Below are 17423 nucleotides of genomic sequence, written 5' to 3'. Positions count from 1 at the left end.
ATACAGGCAACTAGTTCTGTTTTCTTATCAGGTAAAATTGGCTACTGTAAATCATATTCCCCAGAGGCCTCATCTATATACATCTGCATAAAACAGAAGTAATTCCACGTAAAGCTTCAACTTGCTGAGTTAGATATTATTATTCCCATCATGAAGGTGAGGAAACAGACTCAGAGACTTTTAGTAAGTTGAGCAAGGTTATTTAGCGATAGGATTTTAATCTAGGCTTTCTGAAAGCCAAATTCCTTGCTCTTTCAAATAATTCAACACTAACCCTTACCTATTTTTGCCTCTACTAAACTGTGAACTAAGTCTGAAACATTATAGGAATATATAAATATTACCGAAGTAATGGATAATGGGCTAGCCCTGAGCAATACTGCAGAAAAGGTGACATTTTAGGCACAGCAATCTCCCCACTCTTAACTTCTCTCTGCTCTTGCCTAATATGTCTCAACTTTCCTGGAGCTTTGTCCCACCCCATTCATTTGTATTTTAATATGAGTCAATGCCAGTCATTTCTTCCCAGTGCATTTGCATTTAACCTTTACTTTCAAGTTCTAAACGCAGTAATAATAATAATAATAATAAACCTTTGAATCTCATCTGGCCACCCTTAATACCTTCAAGGAATCGGGTAGAGTGTCAAGGGACTTGTTTATAGATAGCAGTCCCTGCTTCTTCCAGAACAGGCTCAAAATTGGAATGGTCATGGCTATAGATGCTGAAGGGCAGTCCCTGAAAACTGCTGGAAATACAGAAGCTAGAAAAGTTAGTGAAGAATCCAATATAGTTTAGTAAAATAGAACTTAGGTAGTGATTCTGGATACATTGGACAGAGAAGAGAAAAGCCCTTGCAACAACAGCAGCATTGTCTACGTTCTCAAATAATCACAGAATACCTTATCCTTATTTGAAATTACAAAGCAGTTTTAGGGACGTCTGGGTGACTCAGTCGGTTGAGTGGCTAGCTGACTCTTGATTTCGGCTCAGGTCATGATCTCACGGTTCCTGAGTTCGAGTTCGAGCCTCACACTGGGCTCTGGGCTCCCAGTGCGGAGCCTGCTTTGTATCCCGTCTTCCTCTTTCTGACCCTCCCCAACTTGGATGTGTGCATGCGCACATGCTCTCACTCTTTCAAAAATAAATAAATGTTAAAAACAATTTGAAATTACAAAGCAGATAGAGTCTCCAATGTGAACTCTCCTTATTTTTTCATTTTCCTTTTTCTCACAGCCTCGGATCTACAAAAGCACTTTCCCAGGGCACGTGTGTCCCTTTGTAAAAGGACATGAAACTGTCAGAATGTATCATCAGCCAAGTGGATGTCAGGAAGAAAGCCCAATAGCGTCTCTGCACAACTGACTGGGTGCAGTTTGAACTAACAATTGACTTAGTACATTAGTGAAGTGGTCTACCATCTGGCATATAGTAAAAATAACTTACTGTAAACAATGTTGATATTCACAAGAAAACAGAGAGAGATAAATGCAAAACAACCCAAAGCAAGCTAAAGGCCAATCTACAACAGAACGGAAATTTTCGTTGTTACCTACATTGCCTTTTTACTTAAATCTCTATGATAACTTCTTGGAAGGAAACAAAAATACCTTTGTTATCAGTATCTATGTTTGGAATTTTTTTTTTAATTTTTTTTCCCAACGTTTATTTATTTTTGGGACAGAGAGAGACAGAGCATGAACGGGGGAGGGGCAGAGAGAGAGGGAGACACAGAATCGGAAACAGGCTCCAGGCTCTGAGCCATCAGCCCAGAGCCCGACGCGGGGCTCGAACTCCCGGACCGCGAGATCGTGACCTGGCTGAAGTCGGACGCTTAACCGACTGCGCCACCCAGGCGCCCCAGTTTGGAATATTTTTTAAAGATTTAGAACTTAGAATGTTTCTTGGCATCTGTTTAGGTAGGAGAGAAAGAGTAATTCTCCAGAAATTATTATATATTATTATAAAACACATTAATTTATTTATATTATTAATGTTAGTTCTATGGGTTTAGTTGTACGTGTGCATTCTACCCTATACAAGAATAATTCTTATTTTTCATTAAAATAGGAACTCTCAGCCTTGACACTCTTGGTATTTTGGGTCCGATAATTCTTTGCTCTGAGATGCTGTCCCTGGCCTCTACACACTACATGCCAGAAGGGATCCCCCAATTGTGACAACTAAAAATGTCTCTAGATATTGCCCAAAGTGCCCTGTGCAGCAAAACTGACCCCCAGTTTAGGGTCAGTATACTCAAACAAGGCATTATCCTTCCTACCTGACATTTATTCACTAGCATAAACCATCAAAAAATAGCCAGATTCCTTAAATAATAGACATACCATGCCTGTAGACATACCATGCCAGCCCGATGTTTAAGACCTTTTATGATTTTTTTCTAAACTGAAGTATCAAAAGTATTTAATAATAACAAATTACAATTCTACTGAAGTTATAAAATCCATCTCCATTCTAGCTGTGAAGTCTTCTGGGAAGTTTATTGCCAGCACTTTTCAAAATCAGAAACATCATACAGCCTAAACACACAATTACTGAGTGCATATCTTCTTGGGTTGGTTTTCCAGACTTACTCACACCTGTTTCATCTTATCATCTAGGCCATACAAAGCTCAGAGGCAAAGCTACTGTACAAGTAAACATCAGAGTGAGAGAGATTTAAGTTCTAGCCATAAAACCTAACAGCTGTGTGATTTGGGAACATTTACTTAATGTCTTTTAAAAAAATTGTGTATCTGTAAAATTAAAATAAAAACAGCATATATCTTCTAGGGTTACTAAAACGAATAAATGCAGTATGTTAAGTCTTATGAACTCCACTTAATAGTTTTTCTTATTTATTTAACACATATTGTGTAACTATGCATCAAGCCCCTTTCTAAATGCTTCATAATCTTATTTAATTCTTGTAAAAAAAAAAAACCTATGAGGAAGGTATAATTGTTACCCCCATGTAACCACTGAGGAAATTGAGGCTTAGGAAAGCTAAGTAACTTACCCAAAATCATGGAGTTAATAAATAGAAGGGAGATTTGAATTCAAGCAAGCCAGTTCCAGAGTCCTTGCTCCAATCTCTAAGCCATGCTTCCTCTCTGGTATGAAATAGGCACTGAATAAAGTTATCTACCACACGTATTATGTTTATTTCTTTTGTACTTCTCAAGATAGCAGATGCTCAACATTTATTGATGAGGACATTAATAATGGAGCCTTGCTTGGGGCGCCTGGGTGGCTCAGTCAAAGCATCTTACTTTTTCATGATCTCATGGCTCATGGGTTTGAGCCCTGCGTCAGGCTCTGTGCTGACAGCTCAGAGCCCGGAGCCTGCTTCAGATTCTGTGTCTCCCTCTCTGCCGCTCCCCAATTTTCTCACTCTCTCTCTCTCTCAAAAATAAATAAAAATTAAAAAAAGAATAATGGAGACTTGCTGGAAAAAACACTGGGTTCTATTTCTTTTAACATTTGTTCTCCAAAGTTAAAATTTCCAAGCTGTTATTTCATTTTGTAACTGCAGATTTGGATTCACCTTGTATATCAACTGAAAATAAATTTGTCTAGAATTTTATCTAAAATATTTCATAAAAAATATATTGATGCATCATGGGGAGTAAGAACGGAAAAGTACTTATGAGGAGTCGGTGAAATTTACAAAACTCCCAGACTATCCCTTGGCTGAGTTTAACTTAACTTAACTTCAATCTCTATGTCATAGAATTTTTAAGAAATATTTTAAAATATTAAAATATACTAAAATAGCATACATGATAAATGTTTTCACATACATGCTCAAACTTTTAGAGCAGCAGAATTATTCTCTTTGACATAAAAAGTTTAAGAGCATACTTTTCTGAGGAAACTTAAGAAACATTTAACTATTTTTTAAATTTTACTCCATGAGATATTAATCACACATTTTCAATACAGAAGTGGTGATGTATGATTTTTGGCAAAGAGAATTTACTTAGCATAAGAAAAGAAGCCTGCATATCACTCAGTTTTTAAAAAGTTTTTAGAATGAAGATTTCCCTTCGTTAAACATTAACATGCTGAAATATTTAACATGTAGAACATTAACGTGTTGAAGTATTTTTGTGAAAAATATGAAAGTATTTTAAGACAAAGAAGTTCAAGTACAAGACATATGTGATAAAAAACTAAATTAAGGAGGTTCTATCACTGATAGTCTTGAAAAAAAGGAGAGAACATGTGGATTATGTCCCTACTAGTACCGGTGACGTACTCTTCATTTTGATAGGAATCTGCTTTCCTTATCTCACAAAAGCATTGCTACCAAATATACAACTGGAAGATGCTGTTAATCTTATTGAATAAATGTGGTGAAAATCTACCCAAGGATCAACTGATATTATCAAAATATATAGAACAGTATTTACAGTACTCATCAGACCTAAACACAAATATATACATACGAGTCACACACGCATTTAAATGACATTTAAATAGAGAAAAAAATTACTAACTGTCCTCCTAAAACCATTTGACCGTTTAATAAACTACATGAGTTAAATGAATGAAGAACAGTAGTTCTTTCCTAACACAACCTATTTCTCAACTTTGTAGAAAATACAAGATAAGAGATGAGAGATAGGCATGTTCTGGAACACTTTATTCATCTTGAAATTATCTTCCATAAAGAGGCCACTGGGAAATTGTTTCGTTATACACAGAATTTTTTAAATCTTGGGTGGATACTCAAAAACATTCCAAAAATATTAGTAAACCGAAACTCATTCATCATAACTTAAGGGCTAAAGCCTAGGGAAATGTTTGATTCCATAAAAAATACACATATTTGGCCAATAGCAGTTCCATTTATTTATATACATATATATTTGAAACCCCATAATTAATCCAAGAAAAGGTTTATTATATTAATCCAAAGGTGTTATAAAATATATGTACCTTGAAACCCAGGAAAATTCTAGATAGCTATGGATGGAAATAACAGATATTTATAATCTACCAAAAAAATGGAGTATAAAATTATTTTTAAACTTCTCTCTTTAGTGAGGTAAAAAGAAGGCACTACCCAAGAAGAAAGGTATAATTACACATATTTGCAAATATCATTTGTCTATTCCTTCATCCAAAATTCTGAGATCTTACTACTACTTTGCCAGTCTCAAGGCTAAACACCTATTTTCTAAAACATAAGATACAAGCCACAGTTTTATAAACACATGGTTAGACGCCTATGTGACAAGTGTTAAACAGAAGTCTGGACAGCCGGCAGAGGGGCACAGGAGTGAACTGTGCCCAAGGGCATCAGAGAAGACAACGGAAGTGCCATTCTACCATTTATTTCTTCTAAGCTGAAAAAAAGAAGGATCCGTTAATTTGCTCAACACAGAAACTCACAATGGAAATTTGTCTCCAAGGTGAAAAACTGAAAAATTATCCCAGTGCATGGACAATCCCAAAAGAATATTCTTTAGCTCACACAAAGATTATATTTAAGAAATAAATGTCTTCTTGGGGCACCTGGGTGGCTCAGTTGGTTGTGTGTCTGACTTGGGCTCCGGTCATGATCTCACGGGGTTCATGAGTTCGAGCCCTGCATCGAGCTCGCTGCTGTCAGTGCAGAGCCCGCTTTGGATCCTCTGTCCCCCTCTCCCTCTGCCCCTTCTCTGCTTGCACTCTCTCTCTCACAAATAAATAAATCTTAAAAAAGAAAGAGAGAAAGAAAGAAAGAAAGAAAGAAAGAAAGAAAGAAAGAAAAAGAAAGAAAGAAAGGTCTTCTTATGTTAGTATCTGAAATAATTTTAACAATAATAGATAATATCATTGAGGTCTTACTATGTGTCAGGCATATGAGTACTTCACATTAGTTAATGCATTGAATTCTCATAACATCTCTATGGTGAAGAAAGAAGACAGAGGAAACTTGCCCAACAACATGGGATGAGAGAGTAGTGTTTTGCCTCTGGAGACCATACTCTTTCATAAATATAATTTGGCCTGTTTCCTAGGGATTTGATCACTGTGATATTCACGAAGGTCTACCAGAGATAATATATTTTTATAGTAATTTCTACATTGCTCTTGCTGCTGCTGAAGGTTCTCAAAAAAATTAAACAGATAACGTTCCTCTACATACGCACCCAACACTCTGCCTCTCAGGCTAACACTTACAAATAGGAAGGTTGAGTTCTAGGCTCCTTTCCCAGGGAATTATTAACACTATGCATTGCAGGTCATGTCCTTTGAAGAGGCTAAATCCTCTGGATGGTCCTAGAGGTGAGGGGATTGAGCTGCTGCTGGGGAGAACAAGATTGGAGGAAAGAGGGAAACCTTGCCCAGACTTACTGAATCAGAATCCACACTTTCAACAAGAACCGTGGGTGACTCACTTGGACATTAATGTTTGAAAAGCACTACTTGGGGAGATTAGGTCAGCCTTGGACCTGCAAATGGCACAGCTGTTTAAAAATCAGGAACTTGACTTAGATCTTGCTGTGAGTTTATCTACAATAAAACATCATTTACCCACAGACACAGACTTTATGCAAATAAAAGCTTGAGGTTCTTAAGAAAACCCAAAAAGAGTACTTTAAGATAGAAGCAATACAATCTTATTAAAATTGGTTTCAACATAATGAGCTCATAATTCTCCCAAATATATTTATTTTTTTCTTAAAGTTTAAAGGTTGGAATTAAGCTCTGTGTTCTCCTGAATACTTAAGGAAAGTAGATCTATCTGCAATCCTACAACCGTCTTTGGAAACCCTAACGTTGGTGACGCTCATTCTGTAAAGAGAAAGAGTTCGGTGTGTGTTGAGACCAGACAAGAATCATTAGTATATTTGCATAATTAGGATATTAAAAATATCTAATACTGGTATAGTATTTTATTGTTTCAAAAACACTATCATATCCATTTTCTGACTTCATCTTAGGGACTGAAACATGACTCTATCCAGTTGTGAAGTCTGAGACTAGCCTCCATTATCACGTTTGATCTGTGTTTTCCCCAACATTAATAGGAGCAGGAACTCAGGGAGGTAGCTAAAACATTTGTGCCAGCCATTTCATTTGGTTTTAAAATCAGGTTTGTGGCCAGGGCTGTGTGTTTCACTTCACACATGCACAAAGAAAACTCTATTACCAACTGAAATTTTATCGTCACTGTAGTCATTCTGCAAATGTGTAACCTCTGTTAGAAGAGGAAAGGAACAATAAAAAACACAGAGTTTAATATATATCCATCCAACACATGCACCTGCTGCAGTGTTGACATACTCATGACTACACGTTATATTTAATATACCATAAAACCTTGGACTGTGAGTAACTTGTTCTGTGAGTGTTCCACAGGATGAGCAAACATAAGTCCATTTTAACTTGATAAAGAGCTATGTCTTGCAATACGAGGAGTACGTGATGCCGAATGTCACATGATCACAACGGAACCAATGGTTCTTGAAATTCGCTTTGATATACAAGTGCTTTGGATTACAAGCATGTTTCCAGAATGAATTATGCTTGCATGTATGCAAGCTTACATATATATATGCTTACATATATATATGTACATATATATATACATACATACATAAATATGCTTACATATATATATGTACTGCATATATATAATATATATATAATATATTATATATATATATTATACTATAGCTTTAAAAGTGAGAGTTATATTAATATTGCCAAAATTAAGGCAAACTACTTATTTTAAAACTAAGACTATGGTGAGTCAGTTGCAATTATGAACTTCAAACAACCTCTTCATATGATGTGAGAATAAGAATGCACGGAAGGGTGGGCACTGGGATACAGGCATAAATGATACATTTTCGCACACTGAGATTAGCAACCAGGTCCAGGAAGGGGCTGTCCTGCTCTTGGCTGGCCCAGGCCCTTAGGTAAAAACAACGAAATGAGTGAGATGTTATGATTAAAATGTCAACTCTGACCCCTCAAAAGACAGCTCATGGGGTGCTGCTAATTTTATTATGATGTTTTGACAACATTACATGATATATATTTTTTTTATTTATTATTTTTTTTTAATTTTTTTTTCAACGTTTATTTATTTTTGGGACAGAGAGAGACAGAGCATGAACGGGGGAGGGGCAGAGAGAGAGGGAGACACAGAATCGGAAACAGGCTCCAGGTCTGAGCCATCAGCCCAGAGCCTGACGCGGGGCTCGAACTCCCGGACCGCGAGATCGTGACCTGGCTGAAGTCGGACGCTTAACCGACTGCGCCACCCAGGCGCCCCAACATGATATTTTTAAATGGAGATAATTAGAAAAAGATGATTTATCAAGGGACAAAATAAAAAATAGATATTATCTTAGTATTATCTCAAAAAAAAAAAAAGAAAGAAAAAAGAAAAGGGCAGATATAGGCATTTTATCAGGAATCAACCATTTGATTTTTTTTGTGGCACCCTTGAGAAAGCCCCCACATACTCAGGCAAAACCAAAAACCCAGTAGTAATCTGTCATTCTTCTTTATCAACATGTAAAATTTTATGGAAATTTGCCTTCTCAAATAAACGCAGACAATATCAACAACAGAAGAGGGTGTAGGTTTCTGCTATCATATCTTCACAGATCTTAGGGCATTTTTTGTAGTTTTATCTTTGTCTATATTGAGAGAGATTATATATACAAAGAATCCAAATTCAGTTTACTTGGTAATTCGTATTGATCAAGCTCACCACACAATTATCATCAAAACTCCTCTTAGGAAAGTGACAGCTAATGCCAATACCTTTTCTCACTGTAATAATCTCCTACAACTTCTCAGAAATAAAGTGCTTGGCGATGTATTGCAACCCTTCACTTTTTTATGCTAACCTTCTCACTGAATTTGTTTCTCTAAGACTTTCTCTTGTTCTTCCTTCTTATCTCTTCTTATCCTGACTTTCTTCTTCTTATCCTGACTTCTTCTTATCCTGACTTTCTATAAACTCATTAAGGTGATATAAAGGGTTAGCAACAATTGCCCCTCCTCCAAGAAATTATGTAACAACTCAAATGAAACAAAATCAAAATACAAATGCTGAATAAAAAGTTCACCAGAATGTCATGACACTGTCCTTTCCCCTATAGTGATTAATCTCCAGCGGCTATTCCTTCCACGGGTCCTTCATTTTCAAAAGGAAGCTTCTAGAGACCAAGGGTCTAAACTGTGTTGTGTACACTATGAGGATCCAAAATGAACCTGTTCCCTGTTTCATGAGTTAATATCTCATGTTTATATATAAGTATTATTATTAATGTCAACTCACATAGGTTTAAAATGACACCTGCTACACCACTATCTCCCCTGGCTTAATCCTAATAAATAACGATAGCCCAAATACCTGTGCCTCTGGGGGAAGTAGCTAGAAAATCAGATCCATACCACCTGAAGGTGACTCACAGAGTATAGAGTTTGAACTGCTGTGTGGGCTCGTCTTAACCATAGTAACACCTGTTGTACCTGAATGACAGAGTTCAGCGCTATAAGAAAGCATTGTTGCTGCTTTGTATAAGACATAACTATATTTTTTAAAAGTCAAATTAGGTTAGTAACTTGCATGCCTGGCAAGTTACTGACCTAGGCTTCAAGGGAATTAAGGAGAGCTTATCTAACAATCGACCTCTTGAATTTTAAAGCCTGTGCCTTTTCTCAAGGTCATGGGGGATATACCAGTTTTTAAAAAGGGTTTCTGACGTGGCTCTTTCTTCCAGGGAACTCTCATTTAAATGATGAAAATGCAGAGAATTTTAAAAAGCAAAATAAGAATAACTTCAGAAGAACATTGACCAAGGAGTGGTTAAATGGGTTGGATTGAAGTATAAGATACAATTTAGAGTATAGATCCCTGGTCCAGATGAGAGTGAAAGAAATTATCCTTGTACTCTCATCTCTCATGAAAACTACTGCTCATCTAAAACTCTTGCCATTAGATTCTACATTGTTTCCCATTTTACTTCTGACTTTTAAAAAAAATATTTTTTAAAAAGGTTTATTTATTTGAGAGAGATAGAGACAGCGTGAGTGGGGGTGCGGCAGAGAGCATGAGAGGGAGACAGAATCCCAAGTAAGCAGTGCAGAGCCCGATGCAGGGGCTTGAACTCACAAAACTGTGAGATCATGACCTGAGCTGAAACCAAGAGTCGAACACTCAACTGACTGAGCCACGCAGGTGTCCTGTCCACTTCCTGGACACCTCTTTTCATTTGCTGAAGGCTTGGGCACTGAGCTCACTTTTTTTTCCCATAGTATTTAACTTTTCTCTACTGGCCCATTTTCAGCATGATTTCAAGCAGCTAATTTTTATTCTTGCATCCGTTATCATATTTTTTATTCTTAAAAATATAAAGTATACCCCACATTTGCTTCCAATATATTTAACACAATATGGCCAGAACAGACATTTTAAAAAATGTTTTTAAGTTTATTTATTTATCTTGAGAGAGACAGAGACAACACGTGAGCAGGGAAGGAGCAGAGAGAAAGGGAGAGAGAGAGAGTCCCAAGCAGGCTTCACGTTGTCAGTGCAGAGCCCAATTCAGGGCTTGAACTCATGAAACTGTGAGATCATGACCTGAGCTGAAAATAAGAGTTGGACGCTTAAGCCTCTGAGCCACCCAGGCGTCCCCAGAACAAACATTCTTTAGAATGAAAATTCAGTTTGTGATTTATGACAAAAATGCCATCAAATTTTTCCCATTGTATTTCTGATGAAATCTCAACCTCAGCCTTTGTTATATTAGTGTTGGTCCCCCTTCCCCTTTGCTGTCTATTCTCTAACAACACTGGATCTCTTCTAGTTCCTCATAAGCACTCTGTTCTCTCGCTTTCAAAAACTCTACTTGCTCAGCCTGGGACTTCTCACTCTCCTCGCCAAGATTTTCTTCCTCAACATCACTGGGCAAGGCAGCCTTCCCTGCCTGCTTCCCAGCTTGACAAACTATAATCTCCATTCTTTCTCCAAATCCCGTTCTCAGAGGTAAATCGCCTGTTCCCATATTTTAGCAATCATCTAAAACTTTACCAAATTCATCATCATAATCCTTATCCATCTTTCTTTGTATTTCTACCCCCATAACCCCCAGCCTTTTGAGTGGTGAGATGAACTCGGAAAATGGCTTTTTCCAAGCATGGGGAAAGGATACCGCCAGCAAGTTCATTCAACATTATCCTCAGGCTGCGGTTCACGTTGTTGGAAGCTGTGCTACCCCAGTTTCTTTAGCTATTTTCACACATAATAAACACATTTACGGGCATAAGAACTAAAGAAACTGCATTTTTTTTAATCCTATAGGCACAATGCCTCAGGGGCAGCTTGTTCAAAGTCTTCACTCAGCACTCTTTTCAAAATAGAATTAAATAGAATTTATTTTAATTCCAAAAATCTGGATGTCATAAGACAGTCATTTTTTCTGACTCCAAGTACTCTCAATTAATGTAAAGTCAAGACAAAACACTATTCCAACAGAAAGCAGAGCATCAGAGCACTGTTGGAAATGATATCATTCAAAGATCTAGACAAAGATAACCACATCTGAAAGAGAGGGAGCCCCTGGCTTGTCAGAGGGCTGAAGCAACTAGGTTATGCATTTTCAACAGAAAAGCAAATAAGGACACTTACGCATGTCACCGAAGGCCCCCTTTGTCACTTTGGTGGCACGTAACACCACTACTGTGAACTTGTGGGAATACTGGTGCTCCACCTGGAAACAAATAATAGTAAATTAAAAATTAGCTTCCAAGATAGGATCCAAGCAAACTATGCTCGTTGTTTCCTTGAGACTGGTTAAAAACATTCAGGGTGAAGGGAAGTAACATTCATACCAGAAACATCCTTTGATCCCAGGGCTGCTCCTTATTCGATTCTCTCTCTCCTCTCTCCCACCACAGAATTATTGAGAAGTTTAGATCATGCTTTAAAAAATGTCACTACGACTTGACTGCTGGAACTTTTCTGCTGTCAGGTTTACCAAGCTTGAGGGAAAATGTAAATCAGGACTGCAAGCCTTCTAGGAAGACAATCAGGCTTTGTACTGAATGATGAGGAAGCCCTGGCTTAGAGAGGCAAAGTCAGAGCAAGATGTTTGCATTATTCAGATTTGTTTGCTTTTATTGTTACTGTTCTATGAAAGTTTTCTTTGGCAAGACATTTCCAGAGCAGTTTTAAAAATCTTTTGGGTCCAAGGCAATGACCGGAAAACTACTTATGTTAATTTTAATGCATTTGTTATAAACCATATGTAACGATGTTAAAATTTTCTATTAGCCCAATAGCTTGTATGCACATAATAAATAATAACTGGTTGAAGATTATTAAATACTTCACCTAACTTGAAAGTAGTCACTAAACAACTCTATCAACCAAAACAGAGTAAGGAAGCATGAATTCACTAAGTTCTCTGAGCAACTGGAAAGATTACAAAATCTTCATCTGAAGCTCAAGCACGTTTCATCTTTTTTTTTTTTAATTTTTTTTTCAACGTTTATTTATTTTTGGGACAGAGAGAGACAGAGCATGAACGGGGGAGGGGCAGAGAGAGAGGGAGACACAGAATCGGAAACAGGCTCCAGGCTCTGAGCCATCAGCCCAGAGCCCGACGCGGGGCTCGAACTCACGGACCGCGAGATCGTGACCTGGCTGAGGTCGGACGCTTAACCGACTGCGCCACCCAGGCGCCCCATGCACGTTTCATCTTAGAAGAAGCACACACTTATAAGCTACTCCTATCTTTCCTGACTTTAAACAGACTTGCTTAACACTTTAAAAAGTCCATAATTGATTTTAAAAAGGTAAGATACTGGCAATACTGAAAAATGAGTAATGACAATCTAAAATCGAGGAGGTAGAAAAAACTATAAAACAGATTTATATATAGGACCAGCAGTAGTGAGATATAGAACCAAAAGTTATATAACATTCAACAAGTTTCTGAAGATATCACTCTCTCAATAGAATAATTTATGTTCAGATTTGTAATGTAGCATCAGGAAGAGGTGAAGTCCTGAATGATGAGCATACTTTATTTAAAAAGGCAGAGAAGCATATAAAATCTTTCAAGATAATTCTTACTCAAGTTTATTATTGAAGAGAAATATCTTCTATAGCCAGAGGTGCCTGAGTAGTCAAAGTTTTATTCTGTATAAATGAAATTATCAATTATAAATTAAATGAATGCTTGTAAAAAAAAAAAAGTGTGTTGCCCTATACAACCGAAAATAACACACACTGACCCTACCAAAAAAAAAAATTCACTGTATTAGTTGGAGACTTCAATACCCCTCTATCAGAAATAGAACCATCAGGCAGCAAATTAGTAAGGACACGTTGGAACTCAATAGCACCATCAGTCAACTAGATATAATTGACATTATGGGCTACTTCATCCAACACCAGAATACACATTCGTAAGCTCATGTTGAACAATCATACGATACATACTCTCAGACGACAATTGAATTAAACTGGCAATCAAAACTGAATGACATCTGGAAAATCACAAAGTACTTGGAGATTAAATAACTCACTTTTAAATAACACATATGCCAAAGAAGAAGTCTCAAGAGAGATTTTAAAGTATTTGGAAGTAAATGAAAATGAAACTACAACTTATCAAAATTTGGGGGATGCAGCAAAAGTAGTGCTTAGAGGGAAATGAAATAATATGTATTTTGGCATACATATTATTTCATATATACATATATTTCAAGTTTTATTTCATGATATGCATATATGAAAAAAGAAAGATCTAAAATCAATCACCTAAGTGTCTACTAGAAAAAGAAAAGCAAAAATTAAGTCCAAAGTAAGCAGAAGCAACAGTAAAAATTCGAGCAGGAATGAATAAAATTGAAAATGGAAAATCAACAAAGAAAATCATTGACACTAAAAGTTGGTTCTTTGAAAAGAGTAACAAAATTGATAAGCCAGGCTACATAAGAAAAAAAAGAGAGCACAAATTATAAATATCATAAATGAATGAGGGAAGTTCACTCCAGATTCTATGGACATTAAAAAGATAATAAAGGAATACTATGAACAACTCCAAGCCCACAATTTAATAACCTAGATGAAATGGACCAGTTCCTTGAAAGACACAATCTACCAAAACTCACACAAATGGAAACAGACAAGCTGAATAGGCCTATATATATAAATAAATTGAATCAATACCTAACCTTCCAAAACAGAAAGCACCAGGCCCAGATGGATTCACTGGTAATTCTACTAAACACTTAAGGAAGAAATTACACCAATACTCTCCAGTCTCTTCCAGAAGACAGAAGCAGAAGATACAGTGCCTAACTCATTTTATGAAGCCAACATGACCCTGATAACAAACCTGACAGAGACATTACAAGGAAAAAATATAAACCCACTACCGACCAGTATCTATCATAAACATAGATGAAAAAGTTCTCAACAAATTATTAGCAAATAGAATCCAATAATATATACAAGGAAATATAACCACAAGCAAGTGGGATTTACCGTAGGTATGCAAGGCTGGTTTAGCATTCAAAAACCAAATAATGTAGTCCATTACATAAACAGGCGAAACAAGAAAAATAACATGATCATATCAACAGCGCAAAGAAATCGTTTGACAAAATTCAACACCTATTTAGGATAAAAACTCTCAGCAATCAAAGAATAGATGGGAACTTTCTCAACCTGATAAAGAACATAGGTTTTATTTATATTTATATATAACTAAAGTGAGATTCTGAGAGGTTAAATGATTTCCCAGTATCTCATAGATAGGAAAAGTTAAACTTGAATTAGACTCCATTCTTGCTGTCCCCAATGTCTTCACTCCTTGTACATTCCTTCACTTACACAGAGAATAATACCAAATACCCACACCTTTAGTGAAAAAGGCTGTTTTCATTTATTAAAGTGGTACAGTTATCATCTAGTCTGTCTGGTATACCTGTAGTTGATCTGATGTTCCTCTAGTAACTGAGTTATTTCCTGTATCATTCAGCTGTTTTAATCTGCTTTTATTTCCATTAGCCTCAATTCTGTCTTAACTATAATGAATGAAATACTTGCAAACCATTCATAGGAAATAGGGGACAAATCAACCATTTCTTGGTTCTTATAAGTTAATTTCAGAAACACGATAAATCTTCAGATCACCTATAAGTTATTTTCAAAACATGAGTGTCAAAATCATGCCCATCTCCTTATAAGAGCTGTAAAGATTATAATATCTGTAAAGTAAATACAAATTCTTTGAGAAAAATGTTTAGTTTTAATCAAATCCAAATACCTTTTGATAATTCTTTGAAACATCCCGGGGCCAATATCAGTTATAATTTCAAACTAGTATGGACTAGACTAGCTTCCGACTTGGATAGGAGACTTTTGGTTATGTCTCAGGGGTGGTGCCAGAGGAAATGATATTATTGAATCCACAACCAGTGTTCCCTGGAGGAAACTGATGACTCAGCACAATGCTAGTTGGTAGTTGGCAAAAAGAGATGCCATATTTCAATTGAGATGTCAAATATAAGCTCAATACACTGACTCAGCCACCAAGATTAAGCTTTGCCTTCAGGTCTTGGATTACCTTACTTTGAGTGTCTTTTTCATCCCTAATCTTTTCCATCGTGAAAATCATGACCCTTTTTCGTCTCACAATTTCCCGGTCATTATGAAAATAGCTACTGTATTAAATTCATTCTGGAGAATTATATTAACAACTGTAACTAAAATGGGCATTGGAAACAAGAACCAGTTTGTAAAAAGTCGATGTGATGATTGTTCTAATCTGTTGAAAGTTCTACTGTTATAAAGAACCGAAGAAATAATCATCAAACAAATCTGATGGAAGAGAAGGTACATTCTGCATGCAAATAGTTTTCTTTCTCTACTTAACTGTCATTGCTTAACTTTAAGTTAAACTAAAACCAAAGACTGTTGGTATGATAAAGACTGCGGAATCTCATTACCCATTACGGAACCCAGAGATTGTCATCACCACAATCAGCAACAGGCAATTTCAAACAGAACTCAGAAATGTTTTTAAAAGAATTGCTGCATTGATGCCATCTAAGAGTTAGGATAGTGTTTTAGATAAGATACCTATTCTTGGTTTCACTTCCTGGTGTGGAGTTTCATTCTGATGTATTTGAGAGGCACAGGCATTGTGTTACTACTACTCTCTCACATTTTTTAAGAGTGACCAGTTTAACTATTTACAACCTACAATTCTATCTAAACTCTCAGAATTCTCAGTCATGGATTGCTATGTGCACAAATTATCCTAATGCCCCAAACACCCAATTTGTCAACAGAATTTGTTAGTTCTAGCGGAGTTAGATTTTTCTTCATTAAAAGAAAATCATAATCAGAAATCTGATTTGAGTTTTTTCTCCCTCATCAACAAGAAACTTTCCACTTACACAATATATATGTATATATCAAATACAGTAATAACATATTATACCATAATAAATATGCATATATATGTTTAAAAATTGAAGTATGATATAGGGTTCGTTTTCACTGATGTTAGAAGATTTTAAGTCCTATTTAATTGGGATTACTGAGACTGTTCTAGCAGAAAACCAGTCTAAAAAAAATTTGATGGTGACAGCTTACATCTAAAATACTCACTTAATGCCACATTCACCATAAATTTATAGTGACTATAACATCTTCAAAATACCTAAAATGAATCAGTCACCTGAATCTTTAGCACCTGAATTTTAATTGAGATATAGATTCTGGTCCAATGGGTAATTAAGTAGCTACAGTACCACACACACACACACACACAATTTTTTTTAACATCGGCTTTTTTCCTACTTCAATACCCCTGAAGAAACGCACACTGTTTTTGGAGTAATGATGGCTGAGCTGAGGCCCATGAGGTAGAGAGGTACACCTTCATTCTCCTGGAGGGGATCTTTATTTTTTTTATCTTTTTAAAAGTTTATTTATTTTGAGAGAGAGAGAGAGTGTGAGCAGAGAAGTGACAGAGAGAGGGGGAAAGAAAGGATCCCAAGCAGGCTCCACACTGTCAGTGCAGAGTCCAACGCAGGGCTCCAGCTCACAAACCGTGAGATCATGACCTGAGCTGAAACAGAGTGGGACGCTTAACTGACTGAGCCACCCAGGTGCCCCTCCTTCTCCTGGAGAGGCTCTTTAGAACACATGAAGCACCATCTGCTTGAAAACTTGAAAAGGTTTCCCCATTCTTAAAGATGTTTTGGGTGGCAGAAATACTTATTTGGTTTAGAATTACTGATCTAGGTAATACGTCGTGTTCATTCAAATCTAAGGTGTCTTTGCGTGGATGATCTTCAGATGTGTACACGAAGTCTAGTAGATCCAAACATTTGAAAGTGTAGATATATTTACAGATGCCATTTGGGGTAATTTTATTTTT

The 17423-nt window shown here is 36.5% G+C and overlaps 1 protein-coding gene across 3 annotated transcripts in view; it reads right to left on the bottom strand.

The window, feature by feature from the left end:
- Positions 1 to 17423, bottom strand: part of PLA2G4A (phospholipase A2 group IVA) — a 158311-nt gene that overhangs the window by 101413 nt on the left and 39475 nt on the right. Inside the window, exon 3 of one of the 3 annotated variants that reach the window (XM_047076921.1) lies at positions 11648 to 11729. In XM_047076921.1, coding sequence (XP_046932877.1) covers positions 11648 to 11729 — 82 coding nt within the window. Of the gene's footprint in view, positions 1 to 3019; positions 3046 to 11647; positions 11730 to 17423 lie in introns of those variants that run through there. The other 2 variants (XM_047076924.1, XM_047076922.1) reach the window with 2 other exon arrangements.

This window comes from Lynx rufus, unplaced genomic scaffold (genome assembly GCF_022079265.1).
Source record: "Lynx rufus isolate CCGP_SWC_20201006 ecotype Redwood Valley unplaced genomic scaffold, mLynRuf1.p SCAF_15, whole genome shotgun sequence".
Taxonomy (NCBI): domain Eukaryota; kingdom Metazoa; phylum Chordata; class Mammalia; order Carnivora; family Felidae; genus Lynx; species Lynx rufus.
This window is presented reverse-complemented; position numbering and strand designations above follow the sequence as displayed.